The following is a 27,317-nucleotide window of genomic DNA, read 5'->3' as shown; positions in this document are numbered from 1 at the left end:
AGACCAATCCCATTTCCCCCATTAATTTTCCTGGCAACCTATTTTCTCCACATTCCCATCAACTCTTTGATTCTACTGCTTATCTAGACATGGGAAGGGGGGAATTACGATGCTTATTTAACCTATTAACCAACAGATCTCCCAAAGGAAACCCACGTGGTCATGGGCAGAATGTGCAGACACACAAAGGCAGCACCAGAGGTCAGGATTGAACCTATTCACTGGATCTCTGAGGCAGCAACTCTTTTAGCTGTCTGATTGTGCTGTCTCAAAGCACTGGCTGAAAAGATTCTGCAGATGCTGGATACCCAAAGCAAGACCCAACAGGTCAGGCAGCATCTATAGAGGGGATTGAACAGTCAACATTTCATTCTGACTTGGCCTGAAACATCTGACTGTTTATTCCCCTCCATAGATGCTGCCTGACCTGCTGAGCTCCCCCAGCATTTTGTGTGCTGCTCCAGCAGTTTGCTTTTTTTTAAATCTCTACATTCCAGCATCTGCAGTTTGCTGTGTTTATGTGAACAGTCTTTCTTTCAGTCTTACTCAGGCTCTCTCCCTTCTCTTTTTCCATTACACTGACGACTATTTCCTTACACTCCTACAGAAGTGGAAAATTTCATTTCAAGTGCTGCCAACATAAACTTACTCTCACTTCTACGTTCATTTCACGGTCATTCTGGACCTGTTGCAATTTGCCTATTGCCTGAATAGATCTACAGCAGATACAATCTCACTAGCTCTCCACTTGGCCTTGGATCACCTGGACAATACTAATACCTACGTCAGCCTGCTGCTTATCGGTTACTGCTCAGCATTCAACATAGAGCATAGAATAGTACAGCACAGCACAGGCCCTTCGGCCCACAATGTTGTGCTGACCCTCAAACCCTGCCTCCCATATAAGCCCCCACCTTAGATTCCTCCATATACCTGTCGAGTAGTCTTTTAAACTTCACTAGTGTATCTGCCTCCACCACTGACTCAGGCAGTGCATTCCACGCACCAACCACTCTCTGAGTAAAAAACCTTCCTCTAATATCCCCCTTGAACTTCCCACCGCTTACCTTAAAGCCATGTCCTCTTGTATTGAGCAGTGGTGCCCTGGGGAAGAGGTGCTGGCTATCCACTCTATCTATTCCTCTTATTATCTTGTACACCTCTATCATGTCTCCTCTCATCCTCCTTCTCTCCAAAGAGTAAAGCCCTAGCTCCCTTAATCTCTGATCATAATGCATACTTTCTAAACCAGGCAGCATCCTGGTAAATCTCCTCTGTACCCTTTTCCAATGCTTCCACATCCTCCCTATAGTGAGGTGACCAGAACTGGACACAGTACTCCAAGTGTGGCCTAACCAGAGTTTTATAGAGCTGCATCATTACATCGCGACTCTTAAACTCTATCCCTCGACTTATGAAAGCTAACACCCCATAAGCTTTCTTAACTACCCTATCCACCTATGAGGTAACTTTCAGGGATCTGTGGACATGTACCCCCAGATCCCTCTGCTCCTCCACACTACCAAGTATCCTGCCATTTACTTTAATTACTTCAACACAAATATACTCTCAGTTCTAATCAACAAGCTCCTAATCCTGAGCTTCTGTACCTCCCTCTGCAACTGGATCCCTGACTTCCTCACCAGGAGACCACAGTTTGCGCAAATCGAAAATAACATCTCTTCCTCACTTATAATCAACACTGGTGCACTTCAAGTGTGTGTGCTTAGCCCACTGTTCTACTCTTTCTACACCCATAACTGTGATGCTAGACACAACGCAAACAGCATCTATAAATTTGTTGATGCCACAACTTTTATTGGTAGAATTTCAGATGGAGGAGGAGCACAAGAGTGAGAAAGAACAGCTGGTTGAGTGATGTTGCAAAAACAATGTCAGTAAGACCAAGGAATAGACCAAAGAAGGGGAAGTCAAGAGAACACACATCAGTCCTCATCAAACGATTAGCAGTGGAAAAGAAGAACAGTTTCAAGTTCCTGGGTGTCAACATCTCTGAAGATCTATCCTGAGCCCAACATATTAATGCAATTACAAAGAAGGCACAACAGCAGTGATATTTCAATAGGAGCTTGAGAGACTTGGTATGTCACCAAAGACACATGCAAATTTCCACAGATGTACTGTGGAGAGCATTCTAACTGGTCATCTGGTGTGGAAGGCCACTGTACAGGATCAGAAAAAGCTGCAGAAGGTTGTAAACTCAGCCAGCTCCATCACAGGCGGTAGCCTCCCCAGCATCGGGGATACCTTCGAAAGGCGATGCTGCAAAAAGTTGGCATCCATCATTGAGGACTCCCATCATCCAGGACTCTTCTCATTGCTACCATCAAGGAGGAGTACTGGAGCCTGAAGACACACACTCAATGTTTTAGGAACAGCTTCTTCCCCTCTGCCATCAGATTTCTGAACGGCCAGTGAAATCATAAGCACTATCACACTATTCTACCCCCTCCTCCTTTTTGCACTACTTAATTTACATATACTTATTGTAATTTTTTTTTATTATTATATTTGCAACATATTGCTGCTGCAAAACAACAAATTTCATGACGTGCCAGTGATAATAAACTATTCTGATTCTGATTTTAGACTCTTCCCTCTCTTTGTTCAAACTTCTCTATCTCCATCTCAGGGGATAGATTTGAGTCTCGTATCCATTACAAGCCCCCAGAGCTTTCTTGTCAATACCTCACATACCCTGGCCTCTATGTTAACAATGATTTTTGTTCCAAAGAAGCTCAAAGTAAACTTGAGGAACGGTATCTCATCACCATTTTGTTTCTATCTACTGCTCTCATTTACCGCTCTCTATTCACACTCCTCTGGTCAGATAAGCAAATGCTCATCACCCTTTCCTATACAGTACCAACAGCATTTGTGCTACTTGGACAACCTTGGTCTCCATCCTAGCAAACCCTCTGCTCTCCATCCCTTCCTCTCTCTGCACCTTTAAAGACACTTGTTCTCTCGTCTGTTCAGTTCCAATGAAGGTTCATCAACCAGAAACATCCACTCTATTTCTTTCAGTGGATGGAGAAACAGAATGAAGACAAGGACATCCTGTCAAGCAGATTCCAGTGTCCGATATTAAATACAAGAGCTTTAGACATCGTTATCAACAAAGGGGAGATTATAAATGAAGAAATATTACACTGTCACACTCAAATTCACATTTTTTTTAAAGGAGAGAGAAATATTTTAAAACGTTTTTAAGATTTCCAAACATGCTAATTCCACACAGCAATCTTCAAACCCCAAACACATGCGGCATAGTACAAAAACTGTTCAGCTTTCTTACTAGAAAAGTTTCACCCAGCTCAAATTTTTGCATGCCAACTCAATGCCAAAATACATTGAGTTTGGTCAGAGAGAGGAGTTTATTTTTATTGGAAATGAACCTTTCTGATCAGTAAACACAAAACAAAACCAAATAAAGGAAAATTCAGAGCTACCTTGTTGCTCAAGAAACTAATTCCATTTTAGAGAATAAATATGAAAAGCTACAACCAAATGTCACAAAAAGCATTGCAATCAAATGTTGTAAAATCTTTGCAAGTGCAATCACTTCAAACATCAAAATCCACTCCTAAAAACAGCTTTTGAGCACCTGCAGCTCCTTTTAAAATGATGTTCCTGATTCTGATGCATCTTCACTCTCTTCCTCTTGCACGCCTCCGCCATTGTTGCTGCACTCATCGTGATTTGAAGCTGTTTCTCTGCTTAAGCTGTCATCCCTGCCACCCACATAACTCACTGACTCAGAATAATCTGAAAGGTCAGTCTGATTGGACATGATTGTACTTGTCAAACTACGGCTTGTGCTGCTTCTGCCACAAAATCCAGAATGACTGGTACTCTCACTGCCACTTGACTGACTACCTTTGCTTTCAGGACTAATGGTATGCTCATTAGACAACCGACTTTGAGTGCTCAAGCTTTTGCTGACAGTTTCAGACACAGTTTGTTGACTGGATGCTGCACTGGATTTTGTTCTATTGCTAATAATACTAGATTCATCTTCCGTGACTGTGTTTTTAATGTTTTCATCCTCTGCTTCAGATGCAGTGTCTTGTTCTTCACTCGACTCTTCCTCAATAGTGTTCTCTGAGCCAGTGGTAAATGTTACTGAGGCACTTATACTTGCTCCTCTTGCTGAAAATGTCCTGTTTGATATGCTCTTGCTGCTTCTTGAAGCAGAATTTGTCCTGCTACTTACACTTCCTTGAGTTGATGAGCTTTGTTTTTCTCCAGAACTGCTTGTGGTTGATGTTCTCTGACTGTCTTCACTCTCTGACATCGAACCACTTTTGGTTGCTGTTGATGTAGCCTTGCTACACCTGCTTCCTTGTGAATCTGTTCTTGAGCTTGTTAATTCTGTTGCCGTGCTGGTGGCTGCATCTTCATCAGAATCATCTGATACTTCATCAAGATCTTGTGATGCGGTTTCACTTTTGGATGGTGTACCTGACACTGAATCCTGAACTTCTGATTCAGACATTCTGCTCTGTGAAGTTTTACTGCTTTGGGAACGAGATTTTTCAGAGGTTTCACTTTTGAATTCTTCATCAGACTCAACCTCATCTTCATTATCTCCCTCTGATTTTTCTTCCTCTGTCTCAGATTTTGTCTCCTCATCTGTTATGTCTGTTTCTTTATCACCTTCCTCATCAGAATCCACTGTACTTTCAGTTGCTTCATCTTGATCAAGTGTCACTTTAAGATAATCTTTATCTTCAACCTCTGATTGTTCAACACTGCTAATTGACAAGTCATCATCAGTCTTTTTGAAGGAATCCCTTTTCTTCTGTAGGTCATCACTTTCTTCCTCAGAGGCATCACTCTTTTCTTCATCACTCTCTGTTGTGACATTAATAGAGACCTTTGAGATCTTTTCTTCCTTTTCGGACTCACCTCGAGTCTTGGATCCATCTTCCTGTTCACTTTCAATAACCGAAGTCACACTGACAGAGCTTTGAGATTTACGCCTGAGTTCCATTTGCTTGGAAATTTTGACACCCTTTAAAATTTTGCCCATTTTCTTTCTTTCTTTTGGCCTATCCACTGTTGATTTTTGGAAATAGTTGCCATTAATGACTACGCTTTCTGATTCTTCACTTACTATACTGTCCTGGCTTTCCACACGCCGTGCAGAAACAAGTTTGGCATAATTAGTGTCCTTGCTACTACCTTTCACATTCTGAAGTATCATGGGAAATATTTTTACTTTCTTCCATCGAGAGGGACACGAGATGGAAGGATCAACTAGCTGACTACTGCCTGCCTCAACCTTGCCAATATCTCCTGTTAGCTTACTAATCTGAACCACACTTTTCAGCTTTCTCTTTCCCTCTCCACCCTGAATCCTTCCTGCAGCCGTACTCTCCTCAGTCGAGGGGGCATCTGCTTGTACTGGAGCACCACCTTGGCCTAATGCATCACTTCTTGATGTTTCTGCACTAGTCTGATCTCCAGTCTCCTGTTTAGCACCTTTCCTAACCGCACTTTTGCCTTGATGAATTGCCTGAAATTATGAAAATGGATCTAAATTAAAGAGCATACAGAGAATTGTTATGAACAAACAAAACAGTTTCAGACATGATATTACACCTTACCGGTTACAGTAAAAAATACTTGCATGAAATCTTTCATATTTTCAAGGCAATTACAGTTTACAGATAATTACGTTTGAAATATGGTCACTGTTGTGATGTTACAAGTCAAGTTTATTATTGTGTGCTCAAGTATAGTGAGATACACTTACAATGAAAAACACGCTTGCAGCAGTATCACAAGCATGTAGTTACTGACAACACACAGAATATAAACTATACATAAATTCTACAAGACAATGAAAAGAGAGAGTGAGAAGTCTGCAAAAGCAAAATACAGTCATAGACAAGTAAATAGCCCATGGTGGTGCAAGAGGTAACTGTTGTGTTCCATTGCTATGGTAAGGTTCAGGTGGTGTAGATTCATATGGTTTGTATGTTAATATGGCAATAAATAGGTAATTCACAAGGTCCAAAAAGGACGACAAGACAACTACTTGATTGTTGTTGGTTGAGAAATGAACAATGGCTCCAGCTTTCTCATCCTTGACTTTAAATCTGGTTTTTTGAAGCTGGAGGAAAATTGCTTAATGATAAACCAAAAATCAGGTTACTTCTGAATGAATGACCAAATTCCAGTACTGGTAGTACTGAGGGATGGAAAAATTCTGACTTTCACAAGGCGGAAATGGTCAGAGGGTGTGGAATAAGGAAACTGGGCCGTACTCAGATGTTTTCATCTTCAGACCCTGAACCAGAATTAGAAACTTGCTAGGGCGAATAACTGACTTTGATCACTAAATGAAATAATTGATTCAAAGTTTGATCACTAAATGAAATAATTGATTCAAAGTTTCACAGGATCTCATAATAAAAACTTAATGAGATTGGATAGAATGGAACAAGAATTGTTGGATAAAAGGAATATATACTCAGTGGCCACTTTATTAAGTACACCTGGACATCTGCTTATTAATGCGGATATCTAATCAGCCCATCATACGGCAGTAACTCAATGCATAAAAGCATGCAGACATGGTCAAGAGATTCAGTTGCTGTTCAGACATAACATCAAAATGAGGAAGAAATGTGATCTTAGCTTAGTGACTTTGACCACGGAACAATTGTTGGTGCCAGATGGGTGGTTTGAGTATCCCAGAAACTGCTGATCTCCTGGGATTTTTTTTATGACATGGGTCCCTGCCATTAACCAAAGAGTCCATGGACCCGAGGTTGGGAATGCCTGCTCCAGAGTTTACAGAGCATGGTGCAAAAAAACAATAAAAAAACATACAGTGAGCACAGTTCTGTGGACAAAAAAATGCCTTGTTAACGAGAGAGGTCAGAGGAGAATGCCCAGACTAGTTCAAGATGACAAGAAGGTGACAGTAACTCAAATAGCCATGCATTACAACTATGGTGGCAGAACAGAATTTCTGAATACACAACACACCGGACTTTTAAGTAGATGAGCTACAGCAACAGAAGACCACAAATATACACCCTGTGATCACTTTATTAGATGCAGACGCCGACTTGGTTCTAAAAACATAGCTGTATTTTGTGGCTGATTCCTTTTCCAAAAGGTCTGAAACGTGGTATGAAAATCAATCATCCTATAATTGATAAATTATAAGTGCTTTTATTATGATGGGACTAAATACTCTCTTTTGAAATTAGATCAGCTTTGTTACTTATGCTAGGAGGGTTTTTATGTTTCAAGCATTCAAGGGAACCGTAGCCGGAAAGATACAGAGAGTGGAAAGGGCCTGGAATAGTTGCCAAACTTGGCAGTGGTCTAGGGTTAAATTTGTGGTTACTTTTTGCTGATCTGCCAGTGTGGTCTTGCTAGCAAGTGCTGTCCCAATCTCCCAAACAGTGCAAAGGCCTTGCACCAGGTACTGTTGTAACTTGAGTGCGCCAGATAAGGCCTATCCCTGAAACAGCTGATTAACAAAAAAAACTTTGCCAGCCACATAAGCCAACAGTCTCTTACTTAGCTATGTGTTAAACCTGTAAAGGACTTTAATGTTTCTGAATGTGCTTTTTAAAATTATTTTATTTAAAATGTTAATTTATCAAGAAAAGTCATTTAGAAAGAGTGTTGATAAATTTAAAAAAAAACTGAAGTGGACTCAAATAATTTAACAAAATATGAGCCATGTAATCTTTATCTGATGTGAGAAAGACTGAAATACCTTATGCCATATATTTCTATGATCACAATTTTTTGGGTGGATCGCAGGGAACGGGAGAGGGCCTTGTTCGCTGTTATTGTCTTGTTTCGTTTCATTTTGTTGTTGTTATTGCTGTTCAGTGCAACATTGTGGACGTGCTATGCAGGCACCAGATTGTGTGGCAACACTTTTGGTCTGCCCCTAGCATATCCTTGGGCGTGTTGGTTTTTAACGCAAATGACAGATTTCAACATATGTTTTGATGTACATATGATAAATAAATCTGAATCTAAATTTAAGCGAAAAATTTATTGATTTTTAAAAAAGTTGGCCTATTCAATCTAGTCCAAATAAAAACAGTCTTATCTCGTCTTTTGCAGCCCTTTCCCTCTGTTGAAATAAATGGAGTCATTGTTCCTGTGGTAAGTGGTAAACTGGTACACATTCAGTGTACAGCATGTACCTGGGAACTGCAGCACGTGTTTTCATACAGGAATCTGTGAGGTCCATTATTGGGCAGTGCCAGGAAACTGGCAGTGAAGAGCAACCAATAGGCTTGGGGCCTCTGAGATTTCACATTTACACTTCCAGGGAGTCAGTCTGAGACAGACCAGCTCGTATTTCCTCGCAAGTCCTGACCCAAAATCTTCTAAATCTTCAATGATATGTCATCTTTTTCCCTTCTAAAATTAAACCCGTTTGAATAGCTGGTGAGGTAGGAAATTCGTGGTGAAAACTAGGATGAGCAATTCAATTAAAATAAAGTATCTTTGAGAATGCAAATTAGATGTGATAGTTGTCTCTACATTGTTTTGTAGCTTAGTTGATGTAAAAAGGCACAGGACTGGAAAATATTTATCAGGATTTGTTTGAACTCTTTGAAAGTGTGTGGCAATTGCCTGAAGGGTTGGGGGTGATTGGGGTCTTGCAGGGTTGATTCATGCAACTTTCCCAAATTGCATATAGAGGGACCAACTGCCAATCATTGATTCCCTCGGCAGGTAATGCCTTGAGTTACTGGATCTGAGATTTTATTTTATGCAGAAAGCCCTCATGCAGGAGATGGTCAAGTACTTGCTGTACAACTACCCACCAGTTTTATTGGTGATAGGACTGACGTTAACAGTTAATCACTTTTGTAATACCCAGAAAATCAGGATGACTCTTTTAAAAAATAACAATCAAGCATGTAATTGGGATCAATGTTTGGTGACAGGTTCCTTTGTTCTGAAGGGGAATGGTCCTTTATGGTCCTTTCAAGGTGCCAGCTCTCACAACTTATCATAATGGGATGTGAGTCCACTGCCTTCAGCAGTATCGAATCACACAAGGAACTAGATACTAGAAGTTTTCAATTGGATAAGGAGGGTTACCTGTTTCATTTACTCTCGTGGCATTCCCAAATCAGGGAAAGTAAAATAGATAACTAATGTTATATTGTGGTTGATTTGTTAGTCACCATTAAATTAATGTTGTGATTTAATTAAGTACATTACATTACAAATGTACATCACTGATATAAGAAAGATACCAGCAACAACTTCATGCTCTGTATATTGGCAATAAAAAAAAGAATGTGTATTTTGACCTGAATCGTAAATTGAAGCTTTAACAGCTGTCTTTCAAAATTGTTGATGTTTCCCATTTCAATGTGTGCTTCATTGTCAAAAGGAAGTATATTAACATTTAAATGGAAAATAAATCTGCTACATATAACTACCTCTCCGTCTGCATTTGATCCCTGTGGACTATAATAGTAACCCCCATCATCTTCCATCACCACCTCGCCATAATCATCATACATTCCGGAGGGAGAGATTAATCGGCGACGACTTCCATATTGTGGTACTTCATACCTAGAATTAACGTCAGAAGCTCATGTTAATGTATCTTATTTTAGGCACAGAAATTCTATGAACCATGTAAAATTGCAGTTTTAGCCAGAATAATGATCAGCAAGACAGCAGGAGCAGTCCACCTCACTGTGGGAAGATTGTTGCTTATTTAATGTCGAGAACAGATGGTTCCTTTGGTCAAATCACACTTTTACAGGATTTACTTAAATTCAATTCTTCACAGTTAATTAATTATTTTGTGGTGCATTATTGAGAATTGAGTAAGCTGCCACCATTTAAAGACCATATAATCCAACTTTATTACAACATTTGAAAGTGCTAAGTTGAATGTTACACACAAAACAGGATCATTTACTAAACATCTATTAGATAAATGTTATTCGATAAAAGGTATAACTATTCCTAATTAAAATACGGGACTATTGCTCAATGTTACTAAATGCCAAACAAATAATCCTGTGGAATTTAAGTATTAATATCATATACATCTTTCTATTCCATCTATGTTGTATTGTTAACCATGTCCCTTGTAAAAAACTCAGTATACTACGTATTATGCAATGCTGTTAATATTTTTACTCATGCAATTCAACATAAAGTAAGGGGAAGTTTTAATAGAATCCAATTAAGTTCATGCTGGAAGATAGCAGACTTTTAATCACAGTTCAAGAGTTTTATTTTACACATTAGCAATACATCAATGTCTTAAATATATGCTATTATTCCATATGAAGTTGATTCTCTTTACTATGACCTTCCATTATCTGGATCTTCTCCAGATTATGTTAGTATTAATGAACATCAAACTAAATGGCTCAGGTTGGTATTAGCTGCCAATGATGAGGATCTGCGTGCAACTTCACAGCACAGTCAGCTAAATCTCAGAGAGTACCTTCCAATAAAATCAGGACTTCCACAAGTAAATCCTCAACTACTGAACTTTAACGTACCAATACTTCTCCATGTATCAGGGGTAATATGCATTTCTTATTTACTCTTTGCTTTCAGTATGTAGACATTGCTGGCAAAGCCAGAATTTATCGTTTATTCCTATTTGCTTTTGAGAAGGTAGTGGCTAGTTGCCAACTTGGACATGTGCAACCCTTCTGATGAAGGTATCTCCACAGTGTTAAGAGGAAAAAAGTTCCAGGATTCAGAGCAGCAAGAGATTCCCAGTCAGGGTAGTGTGTAACATGCAAAGGCACTTGCAGTTAGTTGGATTCCTAAATACCTGATGTTCTTTTCCTTCTTGGTGAGAGGTCATGGTTTAGGGAGGTGCTGGTGGCATACTTGCTGTACTTGTAGATAGTGCACACTGCAGCCACCGTAGAAGCAGTAGAAGAAACAAATGTTTAGAGTGGTCATGGAGTGTAAGTAAAGTGGCTACTTTGCCCTGGCTGTTGTTGAACCTTTTGAGTATGGTTGGAATTGTTCTTATCCAGGTAAATGAAGAGAAAGCTATCACACTCCAGATTGGACCTTGTACAAGGTGGAAAGGATTTGGGATGTCATTTGGTGAAACACTGCTTATAGAATACCTGGTATGGACGTACCCATGCTTTACATGTGTCTCTTTCAGTTCAGTTTCCCCAGAATATTAATTGTGGGGTACTTAGAACATAGGACACTATAGCACAGTACAGGCCCCTTGGACCATGATGTTATGTTGACCATCTTTACCCACTCTAAGTTCAATCTAACCTTCCCCTCTCCACATTCCTCAATGTTTCTATCATCCACGTGTTCATCTAAGAGTTTCTTAAATGTCCCTGATGTATCTGCCTTTACTACCACCTACCATTTTGTGTATAAACATTACTTCCGACATTCAATTACTTAAAATTATGTCGCCTCATATCAGCCATTAACACCCTGGGGAAAAATGTATTTGGCTATCCACTCAATCTTTGCCTCTTATTATCTTGTACACCTCTATGAAGTCACCTCTCATCCTTCTTTACTCCAAAGAGAAAAGCCCCAGATACTTGGTAAATCTCCTCTGCAATCTCTCTAAAGCTTCCACATGCTTCCCATATTAAACTGACCAGAGCTAGACCCAATATTACAAGCGCGGTTTAACCAGGGTTTTATAGAGCTGCAACATTACTTTGTGTCTCTTGAACTCAATCCCCCGACTATAAAGGCCAACACACACTTTCTTCACAACCCAATCGACTCTGAGGAACCTATGGATGTGGACCCCAATATCTCTCTGTTCCTCCACACTGCTAAGAATCCTGCCATTAACCCTGCACTGCCTTCAAAGCCAACCTTCCAAAGTGAATCACTTCACACTTTTCCGGATTGAATTCCATCTGAGACTTCTCTGTCCAGCTCTGCATCCTGTCAATGTCCCATTATAAAGTATGGCAACCTTCTACACTATTCACAACTCCACCGACCACGATGAGCTGCAAAAAGAACTGAACATTGTGCAGTCATCAGCAAGCATCCTCACTTCCAATCTCATACTTGAAGTGTGTGATGAAGCAGCTGAAGATAATCAGACTTGGGGAGCTCATGCAATGGTGTCCTTGGATTGAGGTCCAACATCCATGGCTCTGTGTGAGGGTATGATTCCAGCCAATGTAGTGTTTTTCCCCTTTACCAGGACTCCTGGGCACTGTGGTTAGTCAAGTGCTGCATCCCAATGCAACCTAACCTCTAAAAGGAGTATACTTTTGAGGCTAAAAATTTGCAAGCTAGTCAGTAGTGCCTGATGCCTCAGGCTTTGGAAACCACTGAGAGGTTGTCATGGAGGTGAGACATGCACGCTTCATTGTGCACTCACAATTGTAGATATTTTCAATAGAATAGGTATCAAATTTTGTTAAACATGTCAGTGATGCTGGGAGTCTAAACACACCAACTGCATCAATCCAGAGTACAAACATCAACAGCAGCTTTATAATTAACAGTTACTGAGAGAGTCTGGACTACTCTTGCAGCCTCTATTATTAATGACAACTGCACACTCAGCGTTTGCACAACTATGATTCTAATATTAATAAACCATTGCTCGTTCCGAAAATTTTCTCCAACAATCAGAAAGGGTTATTTCTTTCATTTGATAGGCTCTACAGGGAACCACAGAGTGTAAATGATGATATAGAACAGACTGATTAATGTGAGGTAGTAAAGATGAGCAAAAGTTAGATCTAGTCATCTCCACGGCATAAATTGGGTGGTAAATCACAGACAGTTCCTGTTAAGGAGGGAAGGTAATGGGCTAAGGATTTACAAGATACCCTGGTTATAAGGGTATTGATCCCAGCATTCGTACAATAGAGATAATTCAGGATAGAACTGAGTGTAACTGCAGTACACTCTAAACTGATGCTACCATTACTGGTCACTACATATAAGGAATTCAGATTTCATCTTGCAAATAAATACTGAGCAAACTTAAAAATGAAGTCCTTTGAAGGTTAGGAGAACATTTTATCTTTGAGTCATGTGACAATTCTATTTGTGACTAGATAATTGCAAACATTTAGTAAAATTGCTTTCATACATCAATCAGCAATACTATCACTGAACTATGATTAGTTCATTACTCAGTGTAGTATAATTATTTTTTCAGCCTTTGCTCCATTTTTTATTTTGCTTCAAACTCCAATTGCAGGTTTATTAAGGTGAATGACAATGTAAATTAATACTTAAAGGCTGGCAATATTTACAATCCTGGAAAGGGGTGCAGAATATCCCAGGATACAATGCTGAAATAAGCCTGAGGCAAAGGCAACATTTAATAAAGGAGGCAAGATCAGTTACTACATGTTTCCTGAGCAGTAGGCAGCAGTCTTGACCTCTGGTGCTTTCTGTGCAGAGTTTTCACCTCATAGGTTTCCTCTGGGTGTTGTGGTTTCTTCCTATATCCTAAAGATGTGTAGATTAGTAGATTCACTGGACACTATAAATTGTCCTTAGTGAATGCTAGTGATGGATTATGAGGTAGTTAATAGGAATTTGAAGGGAAATTTAGAGGGTTAATGCTACTGCTCTGACTCAGTGGGCCAAAATTGCCTCCATCTATGCCATAAAGAAATATAGAATTAAGTCTTACTAGTTCCTACTTCACTCCAGTGCAGTGGAGGGATATGTAGAATATCAGTTCCTATGGCATAAAAAGACAAGGTAAAATAACTTGCCACATCATATAGAGCAGCCTAAATAGTCGTACAAAATAGGCAACTGCCAGCATAATCCATCTTTGTCCTCATTGTTCTCAGCCAAATGTGCTGACATTAGGTCCCCTTTAATTTAAGAAAGGGTACGCTAGCACTGGAGGCAGTCCAGAAGATAATCAACAGGCTAATTCCCAGATTGAGGTATTATCCTGTCATGAGCAGCTGAAGAAATTAGATCCATATTCATTGAGGTTTAGAAGAATGAAGGATGAGCAATGTTAGACTCTGAGGGGTAAATGTCAAGATGCTTTCAGTAGTGGGAGAATCAGGAAAGAAGGGATAAAGTTACAAGTCAGGGGTAGTCATATAAGAATACAAGGCAGTGGTGAATCTCTGGAATTCTCTGTCCTGGACATTTGGGGAGGTTAGATCACAGGAGGTGAGAGGTGTATTGTTTGAATGTTTGAGAATTGATGGTTAAAGATCAGAAGAGGAGATGAGGCCTGGTGTAGATCAGCCATGATCATATTAAACAGCAGTATAGGCTTGTGGGAACAGATGGCCTAACCTTAGTTTATGTTCATTGCCGACTGGTTACTGTTAAGAGTTTGCAGCTATCTGAGAGGAAAGCCAACTTGTGAGTGGATAAGGAAATAATTTTAAGCTGCTGATCCTCTTCCCTGTTCCAGGGAAATTGGTTGACCAGTTGAGATGGGCACTTTGGGTACTAACTTGCTGTCCAATTCAACTATAAATCCTGTGTTTCAAAAAATGGTCAGGAATCCCACTCTGAAAAGGTAGGAGACAGTTTATTGGCAATTGTTTGTCAAATGAAGACCCATAATTTCCATGTTAAAATGGGTGCCTGTTATTGGACATGGATCAACATTAATGTCCCCGCACAATAGCTTTAAAAGGAAATATGCTTTGAAATTAGATGGGCCATGGGGAGCATTTGTGTCCTCTATCATTTCCAATCCCATATGAGGGGTGACCTAATTGAAACCTATTGAATGGTGAAAGGCTTTGATAGAGTGGATGTGGAGAGGATGTTTCCTATAGTGGGAGAGCCCAGGAACAAAGGACTCAGCCTCAGAATAGAGGGGGAGGGGTCCTTTGAAAACGGAGATGAGGAGGAATTTCTTTAGCCAGAGAGTGGTGAATCTATGGAATTCGTTGCCAAAGGTGGCTGTGGAGGCCAAGTCTTTATGTATATTTAAGGCAGAGGTTGACAGATTCTTAATTGGTCAGAGTATGAAGGGATATGAGGAGAAGGCAGGAGATTGGGGCTAAGAGGAAAAATGGATCAGCCATGATGAAATGGTGGAGCAGCCTTGATGGGCTAAATGGCCTAATTCTGCTACTATATCTTATGGTCTTATCTGCTTCCTCGACCAGTCCACGGAGCTCCCCTAATTTTACAAAACGCTCAACCTGCAGATTGGCTCCATGCAGATTGCAAGCAATTTTTGAAAGTAGCATGCTGAAATGGAGCACCTGCAGATCACTACAATGCTCACTTCTCTGTGGATTGTCACCTTGTCGTGGTGGAGAAGCTTGTGTGGTCCTCTGATCCTGAGAGCAATGCCATTTGGAGCTATGCTCCTGGTAGGGTCACTCATGGCGGTAAGATCGAGAGTGAGGTCCCTGACAAAGAACGATCCAACCAAGACCTCAACGGTGGAACAGGTGGATGAAGTTACTTCGAACTCAACGGCTGTGAAGGAGGATGAAGGCTGAAACAAATCCATCAGCTCCAATCGTCGTGGTTTCCATGTTATTGGAATCAGTTGGTTGATTTGTGAAGTATTGTGTGCTTCTTGGAGTGCGACATCAAGTGCACGTTAAACAAATACATGCACAGGCGTCTTCGCTCTGTGGGCCACTTCTTCAGAACAAAGACCATCATCCTCAACCTCGTGGGATAGCCACAACGATGACAATGCTCACAAGAAGTCTGAACCTGAAAATCATTCAACTAGGCCTTGTTATTTCTGCTTAGGGCTGCTTTTGAAAATATACACCTTAACCAATCTGTCCAACTCGAAATAAAACTTCCTTGTACTCAAGTGCCAGGACCAGGGTGGCACGGTAACATAGGCATTAGCACAATCACTTTACAGCACCTGTCATCAGGGTTTAGTTCCTGCCCTGGTCTGCAAGGAGTTTGTATGTTCTCCCCGTAACTGCATGGGCTTCCTCTAGGTGCTCCGGTTTCTTCCCACATTCCAAAGACCTTGGTGGAGGGTGCAGATGCTTTATTGTTGGTGAGGGAGGAGGGGGGGATCATTGTTTTGCTGCTGCTTATGAATGGGGGGGAGCTGGGGGCGGGATTTGGGGTTCTAACATTTAACTGTCATTCATTCTTTGGGGCACTCCTCTGTTTTTGTGGATGTCGGTGAAGAAAAAGAATTTCAGGATGTATGTTGTATACTTTTCTCTGACATTAAATTGAATTTATTGAACCTACAGTTGGTGTTAGTGAGCTACGTTGGCGTCGGATGTGAGGTGGCATCTGTTGGACTGTCCTTAGACCAATCCTCACTGATCTGATTTGACACATTTCACAGTCTGTTTCAATGTTTATGAGACAAAGAAAGCTAATCTTTAAAAAATATTTTACTGATATTACATTTTTCATTGGTGTTAAATATCATGGCAATGCGGTCATGTTTTCATATATCATGCAGGCCATCGTACATATCCCAGCATGTTCAGAATAGAAGTTATAAACATTAGAGTTCTACATATATTTACAGGTGAATTCCAACTTATAGTGCCAACCTGTAACCCTTGATTCCATAGTGCCAAAGAGTCATACAGCATGTGCCACCAAGTCTATGCCAGCTATCAAGCATTTACTTGCACATCCTGCATGAACCAAGTTTTATTTTCCTCACAGTCCTACTCCATGTTCCGCACACAAGGGGCAGTTTACCATGTTGAATTAACCTATAACCCTCAAGTACCCAGGAAGTGGGAGAAAACTGGAGTACAGTGAGGGAACCTGGGCACAGAAAAGAACATGCAAACTCTTCAGAGGTTTGAACTGAACCTGGGTTGCTGAAGGGAGATGGCATCACTCTAATTGTGCCCATTCCAGACTGGTTACTTTGATGTACTCCGCCTAGGTTTCCTTTCCATAAGTTAGGGAAATAGGAAAAAACGAACATGATGCATGATAAATATTAACCCGCTCAGTGACTGTTCCAACTGGTTAGGAAATCTAAAATTCAACTACTAAATGTCCAAGATAAAAATGCTGCAATAAGAAAACTGCAATGGATTTATAAGACATACCTCTGAGGTAACTAAGATACATTAAGGGCATTTAAAAAAGTCTCCGAGATAGGCACATGGATGATTGAAAACTGGAGTGCTATGGAGGAGGGAAGGGTTAGATTGAGTAGGTCGGCGCAACATCGTGGGCCTACGAGCCTGTACTGTGCTGTGATGTTCCATGTTCTATGTTAAAGTATGCACCCCTTTCCTCAGAAAGAATTACATATCAGCACATATAACCTTCTTAAGTAAATTAGCAGCAACGGCTGGGGCCAATTTTCAGCCTTGGCCTAGAATTTGCTGTGAAGTCACTCATGGCAACCGTAAGGAGACTAATCTTGAGCTCAGATCTTACTTAACTTCATTGGTCAGTTGGCAGCTTAGTACAGCAGATTTTTTGTCCTGTTTCTGCCTATATCCAGCCAGCAGATCCACTAGAAAGAGGGAGTTGATATGTAGACAGAGATCAGGACAAAGAAACAAAATGTAACCTTTTCCTGGGAGCGAGTTTCAGCTGCTGGTTAAGTTGCTCATTCCCCAGCATTAAAGCTGCAGCACAATCACACAATGAGCTCAAAGTGCATCAGTTGAGGAGCCTGCTACATGATTTGAATAGGAATGATGGGCCTACCCGATGATTAATAGCAAATAAAGAGCCTATCAGAGTTTATTTTCCCTGTTGTTTGTGTTTTAAACAGTTAGTGGTTGAATATCCTCTTTCATATTCCTTCGAATGATCTCACTCAATAAATGCTTGCATTTTATAATTTAAAGGTAAAATAAGAGCTTTCAGCCAGTTATGATTTGTAGAGTTTTAACTTACATACATAATATAGCCAGAGCACCAACTATTTAATTTCTGTGATTTATGTGATGGATTTATATATAAATAAATTTGATATCCGGCTAAAGATTTCGAAGAGCTTTACAAAAATGCTTACCCAGGCTCATAATTATAGTAATCCTGTGCATAGTAGTCCTGGCCAGGATCAATGCCTGATTCCATAGAGAGTTCCTGCCATGCAAATATGTAACATAATAAGAATTTGTGCTCATGTGTTACTGATTTATGCCTTAATCAAGATAAATGATTGAAAATCAGTCTTTCAGAATGTAGATACATGTATATATTTGTAAACATACTGTATTTAATTAAGACATACGTAGATTATTGTACCTCAGGTCTGAGAAGCGAAGGTCTCAGCAATTGCTGTTGCTGGAAAGGAGTTGTAAGAGGAAAAGGAAAAAAAAGAGCAGCAGGTGGTAAAAGAGATAAGCATTTAATTTTTGCTTCGAAGAGTTTTGAAGATTTGAAGTAGCAAGATGCATATCGTGATTCTTACCTCTTGTTGTCCATATCCCCTCCTGAAAAGAATTACACACAAATAACACATTTTTAAGATGGTATCAACACTTAATTTGAAACAGTTATGAAGACAACAATGTGCTGCAGTTATTAACTAATAACTTTTACATTGAACTTTACACTTAACACCATAGATAAGTCTCCACTGTGAATGTAATTACCTGTATCTCAATTATAGGTAAGAAATAGGTGAACATTGCATGAGATAAATAGCTCTCCTACTATTTATCTGAACAACATAAAAGTCTATGATTTACCAATTTATCCTTGATTGTTTTTACATTTTAACAAGATAATTGAAATCAGGAATTACTTTATATTTAAATAATTTAATAGCAGAGCCCAAATGATACGAATCTCAGCAAATTCCTCATTTGGTTTTCAATTAGCCCAGAGCAACCTCTGCAATATGCATTGAGTATAAAATGCTCTTCATTTTATGCTGGACTATAATATACACTCAGTGGCCACTTTATTAGGTACATCTGTAAACTTGTTCATTAATGCAAATATATAATCAGCCAATCATGTGGCAGCAACTTAATGAATAAAAGCATGCAGACGTAGTCAAGAGGTTCAGTTGTTGGTCAGACCAAACATCAGAATGGAAAAGAAGTGCGATCTAAGTGACTTTGGCCATAGAATGATGTTGATGCCTGACAGGGTGGTTTAAGTATCTCAAAAACTGCTGATTACCTGGGATCTTCATGCACAACTGTCTCTAGAGATTACTGAGAGTGGTGCGAAAAAGGAAAACATCCAGTGAACAGCAGTTCTGTGGGCATTACACCTTGTTAATGAGAGAGGTCAGATGTGTATGGCCAGACTGATTGAAGCTGAAAGGAAGATGACAATAACTCAAATAATTACACGTGACAACAATGGTGTGCAGAAGAGCATCTCTGAACACAGTGTTGAACCTTGAAGTGGATAGGCTACAGCAGCAGAAGACCTCACTGAGTTCTACTCCTGAACCTGATAAATTGGCTACTGAGTGTACATTTGTCAATCTTGCATTGTACTAGGGGAGAACTGTATATTTTTGTAGAATGCAGGATTCTATCCAGCAAAATACTACAGCTCTGAACGAATAGTCACTTAAGGAACCATAGAAAATAAACACAAATGAGGTATAAATTAGACTATTCTTGTAGAAGCACTTAATTTCAATGAAGATTGAAGAGTCCTAATTTTAAAGCATAGTATTCCTAAATGCTTTTCAAAACAATCACACATAACACTGAAGTACTCCAAACTTGTGAATGGTGAATGACGTTGAATATACCAATACCCTCCAAGAAAATGCAAAGCAACATCTCAGGAAATTATAAATCACTCCAATTTAAATTGCAATCTGTAATTTGCTTCTATGATTTACATTTAAACGGAAAAGCAAAGAGGATAAAAAATAGAATCATGCCAAATAATTTAGGGGGAACATTGTGGGTGCTCTGGGAAGGGGTATAAAGGCATGATTGATGATTTAGTGTCAGGAATAAAATAGCTATCTGCAAAGGCTAAAAATTCTATTCAGTGCAAGCACATGACGATCAAAACCAAATTATTTCAATTGTCCTCTGATGTGAAAGTAATGAGGAATTAATATGTAGATTTATCAAGATGGATAATTTGAAGTTTACAAAAAAGCTACTTAATATTATCTTACATCTGGCATCTCAAACAGCGATGCACTTAGTTTGTTTGCAAGGCTAAAACAGACAGTTTTATTATGCGCAAGACATTAAGGACATTTTAATGGTTGTACTCTGATGATTAACCAGCCAATCAGACTTTAACCCTTCACTGCCAAGAAGAAAATCAACCCACTGCAACTCAAGTGAATCAACGTTATTCAGTATTCTGCAGAAGATTTTTTTCTCTGTCAGGGGATCAGGAATTTAGCTACTGTTGTGGAAGGGGGTACTGGATCAGAATCAAACCTTGACAGGTGTTTAAGTGTGGGTAATTTATAACAGATTAATTTTCATGAGACGATTACATTGGAGAAAGCAGAAAGATAGCTCTTGGCTTCCTTGATGAACCTCTATAAAACTAGTTCAGCATGATTGACAACTAAAATGAGAATTAATGGGATTTAGAAATTTCTTGTAGGAGGCTGAAAGCTTCAAAGGAAGGAAGTGTGGTTTTATCTAATTAGAAAAAGACAAAGAAAGATGTGAGAGGTGAGCTGTCAATGTTTTAGCTGGTGCAAAAGAATAAGTCTGAATTTAGAACAAAGCCAACAATTTAGGTAACAAATCGATAGGAATGAAGGGAAGGGGAAAGAGAAATAGATTAACCTGCAGCTTAGTAAAAAAGTGCAGAAAAGGTAAGAACCATATTGCCAGTAAAGCATGAGGCCAGAACTGGCAAGATACAATTGAGAATGAGCAGACAGTTCAATAATTTGAATGCCAGCTCTACTGTGAAAGCAATTTTTGTTCATAAAGTGCCTTAAACACAGAACGCTTCTGTAGGATTCATGGAAGATGGAGAAAATACAGATATACATTAGGCAGGTAGAAGGGAAGACTTCATTATGATAGGAAGCCTAGCCATCTGAACGTTAAATTAGAAGTTTTTTTTGAGAGGAGAGAGAAATAGGGAAGTGGCAAGACTGAATTTTAGGAGACCTAATGTTATTGCAGCAATCAATTTGATGGGAGGTAGTACATGGTAAGCTATAGCTTATGAAGAAAAGTATGGGAAGAATTATTGGCTGAAGAGATTGGAGAAATGCTGTGGAGCAGGGCCATACAGGTCATAAATTGAGGAAAACTGAATGTAAGAACACAAGACATAGGAGCAGCATTGTTTCTATTTTGTTTTTTTTCTTTTCTTATCCTGGCAGGTTGATATTAAAGGAGAGGAGGTGTTGGAGTTGTTAAAATACATTAGGACGGATAAGTCCCCGGGGCCTGACGGAATATTCCCCAGGCTGCTCCACGAGGTGAGGGAAGAGATTGCTGAGCCTCCGGCTAGGATCTTTATGTCCTCGTTGTCCACGGGAATGGTACTGGAGGATTGGAGGGAGGCGAATGTTGTCCCCTTGTTCAAAAAAGGTAGTAGGGATAGTCTGGCTAATTACAGACCAGTGAGCCTTACGTCTGTGGTGGGAAAACTGTTGGAAAAGATTCTTGGAGATAGGATCGATGGGCATTTAGAGAATCATGGTCTGATCAGGGATAGTCAGCATGGCTTTGTGAAGGGCAGATCACGTCTAACAAGCCTGTCAGAGTTTTTTGAGGAAGTGACCAGGCATATAAATGAGGGTAGTGCAGTGGATGTGATCTATATGGATGTTAGTAAGGCATTTGACAAGGTTCCACATGGTAGGCTTATTCAGAAAGTCAGAAGGCATGGGATCCAGGGAAGTTTGGCCAGGTGGATTCAGAATTGGCTTGCCTGCAGAAGGCAGAGGGTGGTGGTGGAGGGAGTACATTCAGATTAGAGGATTGTGACTAGTGGTGTCCCACAAAGATCTGTTCTGGGACCTCTACTTTTCGTGATTTTTATTAATGACCTGGATGTGGGGGTAGAAGGGTGGGTTGGCAAGTTTGCAGACGACACAAAGGTTGGTGGTGTTGTAGATAGTGTACAGGATTGTCAAAGATTGCAGGGAGACATTGATAGGATGCAGAAATGGGCTGAGAAGTGGCAGATGGAGTTCAACCTGGAGAAGTGTGAGGTGGTACACTTTGGAAGGACAAACTCCAAGGCAGAGTAAAAAATAAATGGCAGGATACTTGGTAGTGTGGAGGAGCAGAGGGATCTGGGGGTACATGTCCTCGGATCCCTGAAAGTTACCTCACAGGTGGATAGGGTAGTTAAGAAAGCTTATGGGGTGTTAGCTTTCATAAGTCGAGGGATAAAGTTTAAGAGTCGCGATGTAATGATGCAGCTCTATAAAACTCTGGTTAGGTCACACTTGGAGTATTGTGTCCAGTTCTGGTCGCCTCACTATGGGAAGGATGTGGAAGCATTGGAAAGGGTACAGAGGAGATTTACCAGGATGCTGCCTGGTTTAGAGAGTATGCATTATGATCAGAGATTAAGGGAGCTAGAGCTTTACTCTTTGGAGAGAAGGAGGATGAGAGGAGACATGATAGAGATGTACAAGATAATAAGAGGAATAGATAGAGTGGATAGCCAGTGCCTCTTCCCCAGGGCACCACTGCTCAATACAAGAGGACATGGCTTTAAGGTAAGGGGTGGGAAGTTCAAGGGGATATTAGAGGAAGGTTTTTTACTCAGGGAGTGGTTGGTGCGTGGAATGCACTGCCTGAGTCAGTGGTGGAGGCAGATACACTAATGAAGTTTAAGAGACTACTCGACAGGTATATGGAGGAATTTAAGGTGGGGGCTTATATGGGAAGCAGGGTTTGAGGCTCGGCACAACGTTGTGGGCCAAAGGGCCTGTACTGTGCTGTACTATTCTATATTCTATGTCCTATTACTGGCAGGATTGGGGTTTATTCCCACTCTTTATTTACTCTTGAGAAGTTGGTGATGAACCAACTTCTTGGACTTGTGGTGAAGGTGTTCCCACATTGCTGTTGTAGAGGACTCTCACGATGTAGCCCCAGTGACAATGAGTAATGATGATGTATTTCTAAATCGGGATGATGTGCGACTAGCAGTGGCAATAGAGGTTGATGGTTTGGGAGTTTCTGTTGGATAATCCGTGTGTGTAACTGCAGTGAATTTTGTCGATGGCACCCATGGTAGCCAATGTGTGCTGGAGATGGAGAGAATGACATTGAATGTGATGAATGGAGCTTGCTTTATCCTGTGTGATGTTGAACTTTCAAATGCTGTTCAACCTCCATTCATTTATTATCAAAGCACATATACAGTGGTGCTAGCAAGTTTGTGAACCCTGTAGGATTTTCTCTATTTTTGCTTAAATATGATCTAAAATGTGATCAGATCATCACATAAGTCCTAAAACTAGATAAAGATAACCCAATTAAATAAATAACACAAAAACATTATACTTGTTCATTTACTTATTGAGAAAAATGATCAAGTATTACTTGTATTTGTTGGAAAAAGTATGTGAACCTTTGTTTTCAGTAACTGGTGTGACCCCCTTGTACAGCAATAACTTCAACCAAACATTTCCATTAACTGTTGATCAGTCCTGCACATTGGCTTGGAGGAAGTTTAGGCCATTTCTCCTTACAAAACTGCCTCAGCTCTAGGATGTTGGTGGGCTTCCTTGCATGAACTGCTTGCTTCAGGTCCTTCCACAACATTTCTGGAGGATTAAGGTCAGAACTTTGACTTGGCCATTCCAAGACACAAACTTTATTCTTTTCAAACTACTCTGTTGTTGATTTACTCTTGACTTTTGGATCATTGTCTTGTTGCATTTTCCAACTTTTATTAAGCTTCAGGTGACTGGCCGCTACACTGACATTCTCCTGTAAAATGTCTTGATACAATTTTGAATTCATTGTTTCCTTAATGATTGCAAGCTGTCCAGGCCCTGAAGCAGCAACGCAGCCCAAACCATGATGCTACTTCCACCATGCTTCACAGTTGGGATGTACAATGTCTCTCCAAACATAACAATATGTATTTCTGAAAAAAGTTCAACCTTTGTCTCATCTGTCAGCAGAACATTATCCTAGAAGCACTGTAGATAATCCAGGTGGTCTTTTGTAAACTTCAGATGTGCAGCAATGTTTTGCTCCAGTGGTTTCCTCCGTGGTATCCTTCCATTAACACCATTCTTGTTCAGTGTTTTTTTATAGTAGACACAAAAACAGTCAGCAAGTTCTAGAGATGTCTGCAGGTATTTTGCTGTTATCTTTGGGTTCTTTTTCACCTCCTTCAGCATGCTTTTGGTGTGATCTTTACAGGATGCCCACTCCAAGGGAGAGTAGCAACAGTACTAAGTTTCTACCATTTGTAGACAGTTTCTCTTACCGTGAAGTGATGAACACTCAGGTTTTAGAAATGCTTTTGTAGCCTTTTCCAGCTTCATTCATCTCCTCAATTCTTCTTCTAAGGCCCTCTGAAAGTTGTTTTGATCGAGGAATGGTGCACATAAGATCTTTCTTAAGAAGAACAGGCAATGTCAGTAACCTGACTTTGTGTGTATTTTTTATAGGGTGGGAACCTCTACAACCCACACCTCCAGTCTCATCTCATTGATTGGAACACCTGACTCCAAATAGTTTTTGTAGAAGGTATTACCCCAGAGGTTCACATACTTTTCCGACAACCATGTAATATGGGATAATTTTTCTTAATAAATAAATGAATAAGTATGATGTTTTTATGTTCATTATTTAACTAGGTTCTCTGTTACCTAGTTTTAGGTTTAGGACTTAAGTTAAGACCTGATCACATTTTAGGTCATATTTATGCAGAAACAGAGAAAATTCTACAGGGATCACAAGCTTTCCAGCATCACTGTACTGTATGTCACCATATACAACCCTGAGATTTATTTTCTTGTGGGCATACTCAGTAAATCCAACAACCATATGAGAATCAATGAAAGACTGCACTCAATAGGGTGGACAAACAACCAATGTGCAAAAGACAACAAACTGCAAATACAAAAGAGATAATAATAATAAATTAATAAGAAATAAATGTGGAGAACATGAGGTGAAGAGTCCTTGAACGTGAGTCCATAGGTTGTGGGAACAGTTCAGTGATGGGGCAAGTGAAGTGGAATGAAGTTATCCCCACTGGTTCAAGAGCCTGCTGGCTGAAGGATAGTACTATTCCTGAACCTGGTAGTGTGAGTCCAGAGGCTCCTGTGTCTTCTTCCTGATGGCAGCAAATGAGAAGAGAGCATGATCTGGATGGCAGGGGTCTCTGATGATCGATGTTGCTTTCCCGTGACAGCGCTCCGTGTAGATGTGCTCAATCGAGGGGAGGGCTTTACTCGTGATGGACTGGGCGGTATTCACCTCTTCTGGCAGGATTTTGCATTCAAGGGCATTGTTGTTTTGATACCAGGACGTAATGCAACCAGTCAATATACTCTCCACTACTATGACATTCCTGATTTTTGCCCAGTGGATAGTGAAAAGGCCTTGGGGTGTTAAGAAGTGAGTTACTCATCACAGGTTATCCTTCAGACTGCTTGGGTAACTACAATATTTATGTGGCTTATTTAGTTGGTTTTCTGGTCAATGGAGATCCCCATCAATGCCACCCAATGTCAAGTGGACATGGTTAACTCTCTACTCTTAGAGATGGTCCTGTTGTTTGGGTCTTGCTGCATGCAACCATGTACTTCATTTCATCACTTCATTTCCTGGAGCGTTTCCAATGGATTTGAATACTCATCAGCAAACATCCTTATTTCTGACCTTGCAAGGGATAGAATGTCATTGGTGAAACAGCTGAAGATACTTGGAACACGGACTTTGAGGAAGTCTTGCAGTGATGTTCGAGGGATGGGATGACTGACCACCCAACCATCAAGACCATTTTCCTTTGTGCATAGTTGACTTAAGCATTGGGGTCTTCTCCCCTTGATGCCTGATGACTTCAATTTTATCAGGGCTCCTTGATGCCACACTCTATTAAGAGATGTCCTGATTACAAGGTCAGATTTCTCCTCTAATATTCAGCTCTTCGTTCCACTGCTAGAACAAGTCTGTTATGAGGTCTGGAGTGGAATGGTCCTGGCAAAGCTCAAATTCTTCATCAAAAAGTTAGTTATTGGTGACTTGTGGATTGTGGTATTATTGAGGCACCATACATCACTTTGCTGATGACTGAGAGTTGACCAGTTATTTATTTATTTTATATAGCTATACAGTGTGGAGTAGGCCCTTCCTGCCCTTCGAGCCGTGTCACCTTAGCAACACCTGGCAAGACCGATTAACCCTAACCCAATCACAGGACTTTTTACAATGACCAATTAACCTACTAATTGGCATGCCTTTGGACTGTGGGAGGAATCGGAGCACCCGGGGAAAACCCATGCAGTCACAGGGAGAATGTACAAACCCCTTTCAGAATGGTGTTGGAATTGAAGTCTGAACTCCGGAACTCCCGAGCTGTAATGGCTTCGTGCTAACCACTACACTACCATGGTGCCCAGCGGGTGTTAATGAGATGGATTGGACACATCCTGTTGCTATAACAGCTACAGTACAATGGATTGCCTTGCTAAGTTGTTTCAGAGGGTCATAGTGGCTGGTCTGGAGACATTTGTAGATCAGACTAGGTAAGGAAGACAGGTGACCTCTCCTGAAGGCCATTAGTGAATCAGTGTTGTTTTATACCGATGGAAACAAAAATATAGCAAAAACTGCAGATGCTGAAAATCTGAAATAAAAGCAAATATGCAAAAGGTCAACCAACATAGGTGGATAGACAATACTTCAGGGCAATATCCTTTCACCAGTAATGGCATTAGTCAGGAAAACAACTTGTTTGAATTACATTGGTGCATTGATTGGGGTGGGATAATGGAGGAAAATCAAGGGAGAATATATACACGTATTGCTACCAGAGCATGGTGAAGGCGTGTTAGTCTGCCTAGAGAAGGTGAGGATGGAAAAGATAAATGAGAACGGAGGAAAGAAAGAGAAATAATACAATATGGGAACTATGGAATACAGAACTTTGCAAATTTCGTGCTATCTGAAACAAGTGAGCTGCTGGAAATATTCAGGAGATAAAGTGGCATTTGTGAAAAGAGTGAAACAAAGTTAATAGAACATGTTGATGATTCCCTAAAGGTTAACTTGCAGGTTGAGTTGGTAGTAAGGGAGATGTTTGCAATGTTACCATTCATTTTGAGAGGACTAGAATATAAAATCAAGGATGTAATGCTGAACTGCTGCTGCTGAGTTAACAAATTTCACGACACATGTTGGTGATAATAAACTTGATTCTGATTCTGAGGCTCTACAAGGCATTAGTCGACCACATTGAGTATTGTGAGCAGTTTGGGG

General features: G+C 40.2%; 1 protein-coding gene across 1 annotated transcript in view; it reads right to left on the bottom strand.

Moving 5' to 3' along the window:
* Positions 1–27,317, bottom strand: part of pcdh15b (protocadherin-related 15b) — a 780,285-nt gene that overhangs the window by 1,225 nt on the left and 751,743 nt on the right. The window contains exons 32-35 of the mRNA XM_072239829.1: positions 18,359–18,380; positions 18,193–18,231; positions 17,957–18,030; positions 9,468–9,603 (exon numbers count right to left, since the gene is read on the bottom strand). Coding sequence (XP_072095930.1) covers positions 9,468–9,603; positions 17,957–18,030; positions 18,193–18,231; positions 18,359–18,380 — 271 coding nt within the window. The remainder of the gene's footprint in view (positions 1–9,467; positions 9,604–17,956; positions 18,031–18,192; positions 18,232–18,358; positions 18,381–27,317) is intronic.

This window comes from Mobula birostris, chromosome 21 (genome assembly GCF_030028105.1).
Source record: "Mobula birostris isolate sMobBir1 chromosome 21, sMobBir1.hap1, whole genome shotgun sequence".
Lineage (NCBI taxonomy): Eukaryota > Metazoa > Chordata > Chondrichthyes > Myliobatiformes > Myliobatidae > Mobula > Mobula birostris.
This window is presented reverse-complemented; position numbering and strand designations above follow the sequence as displayed.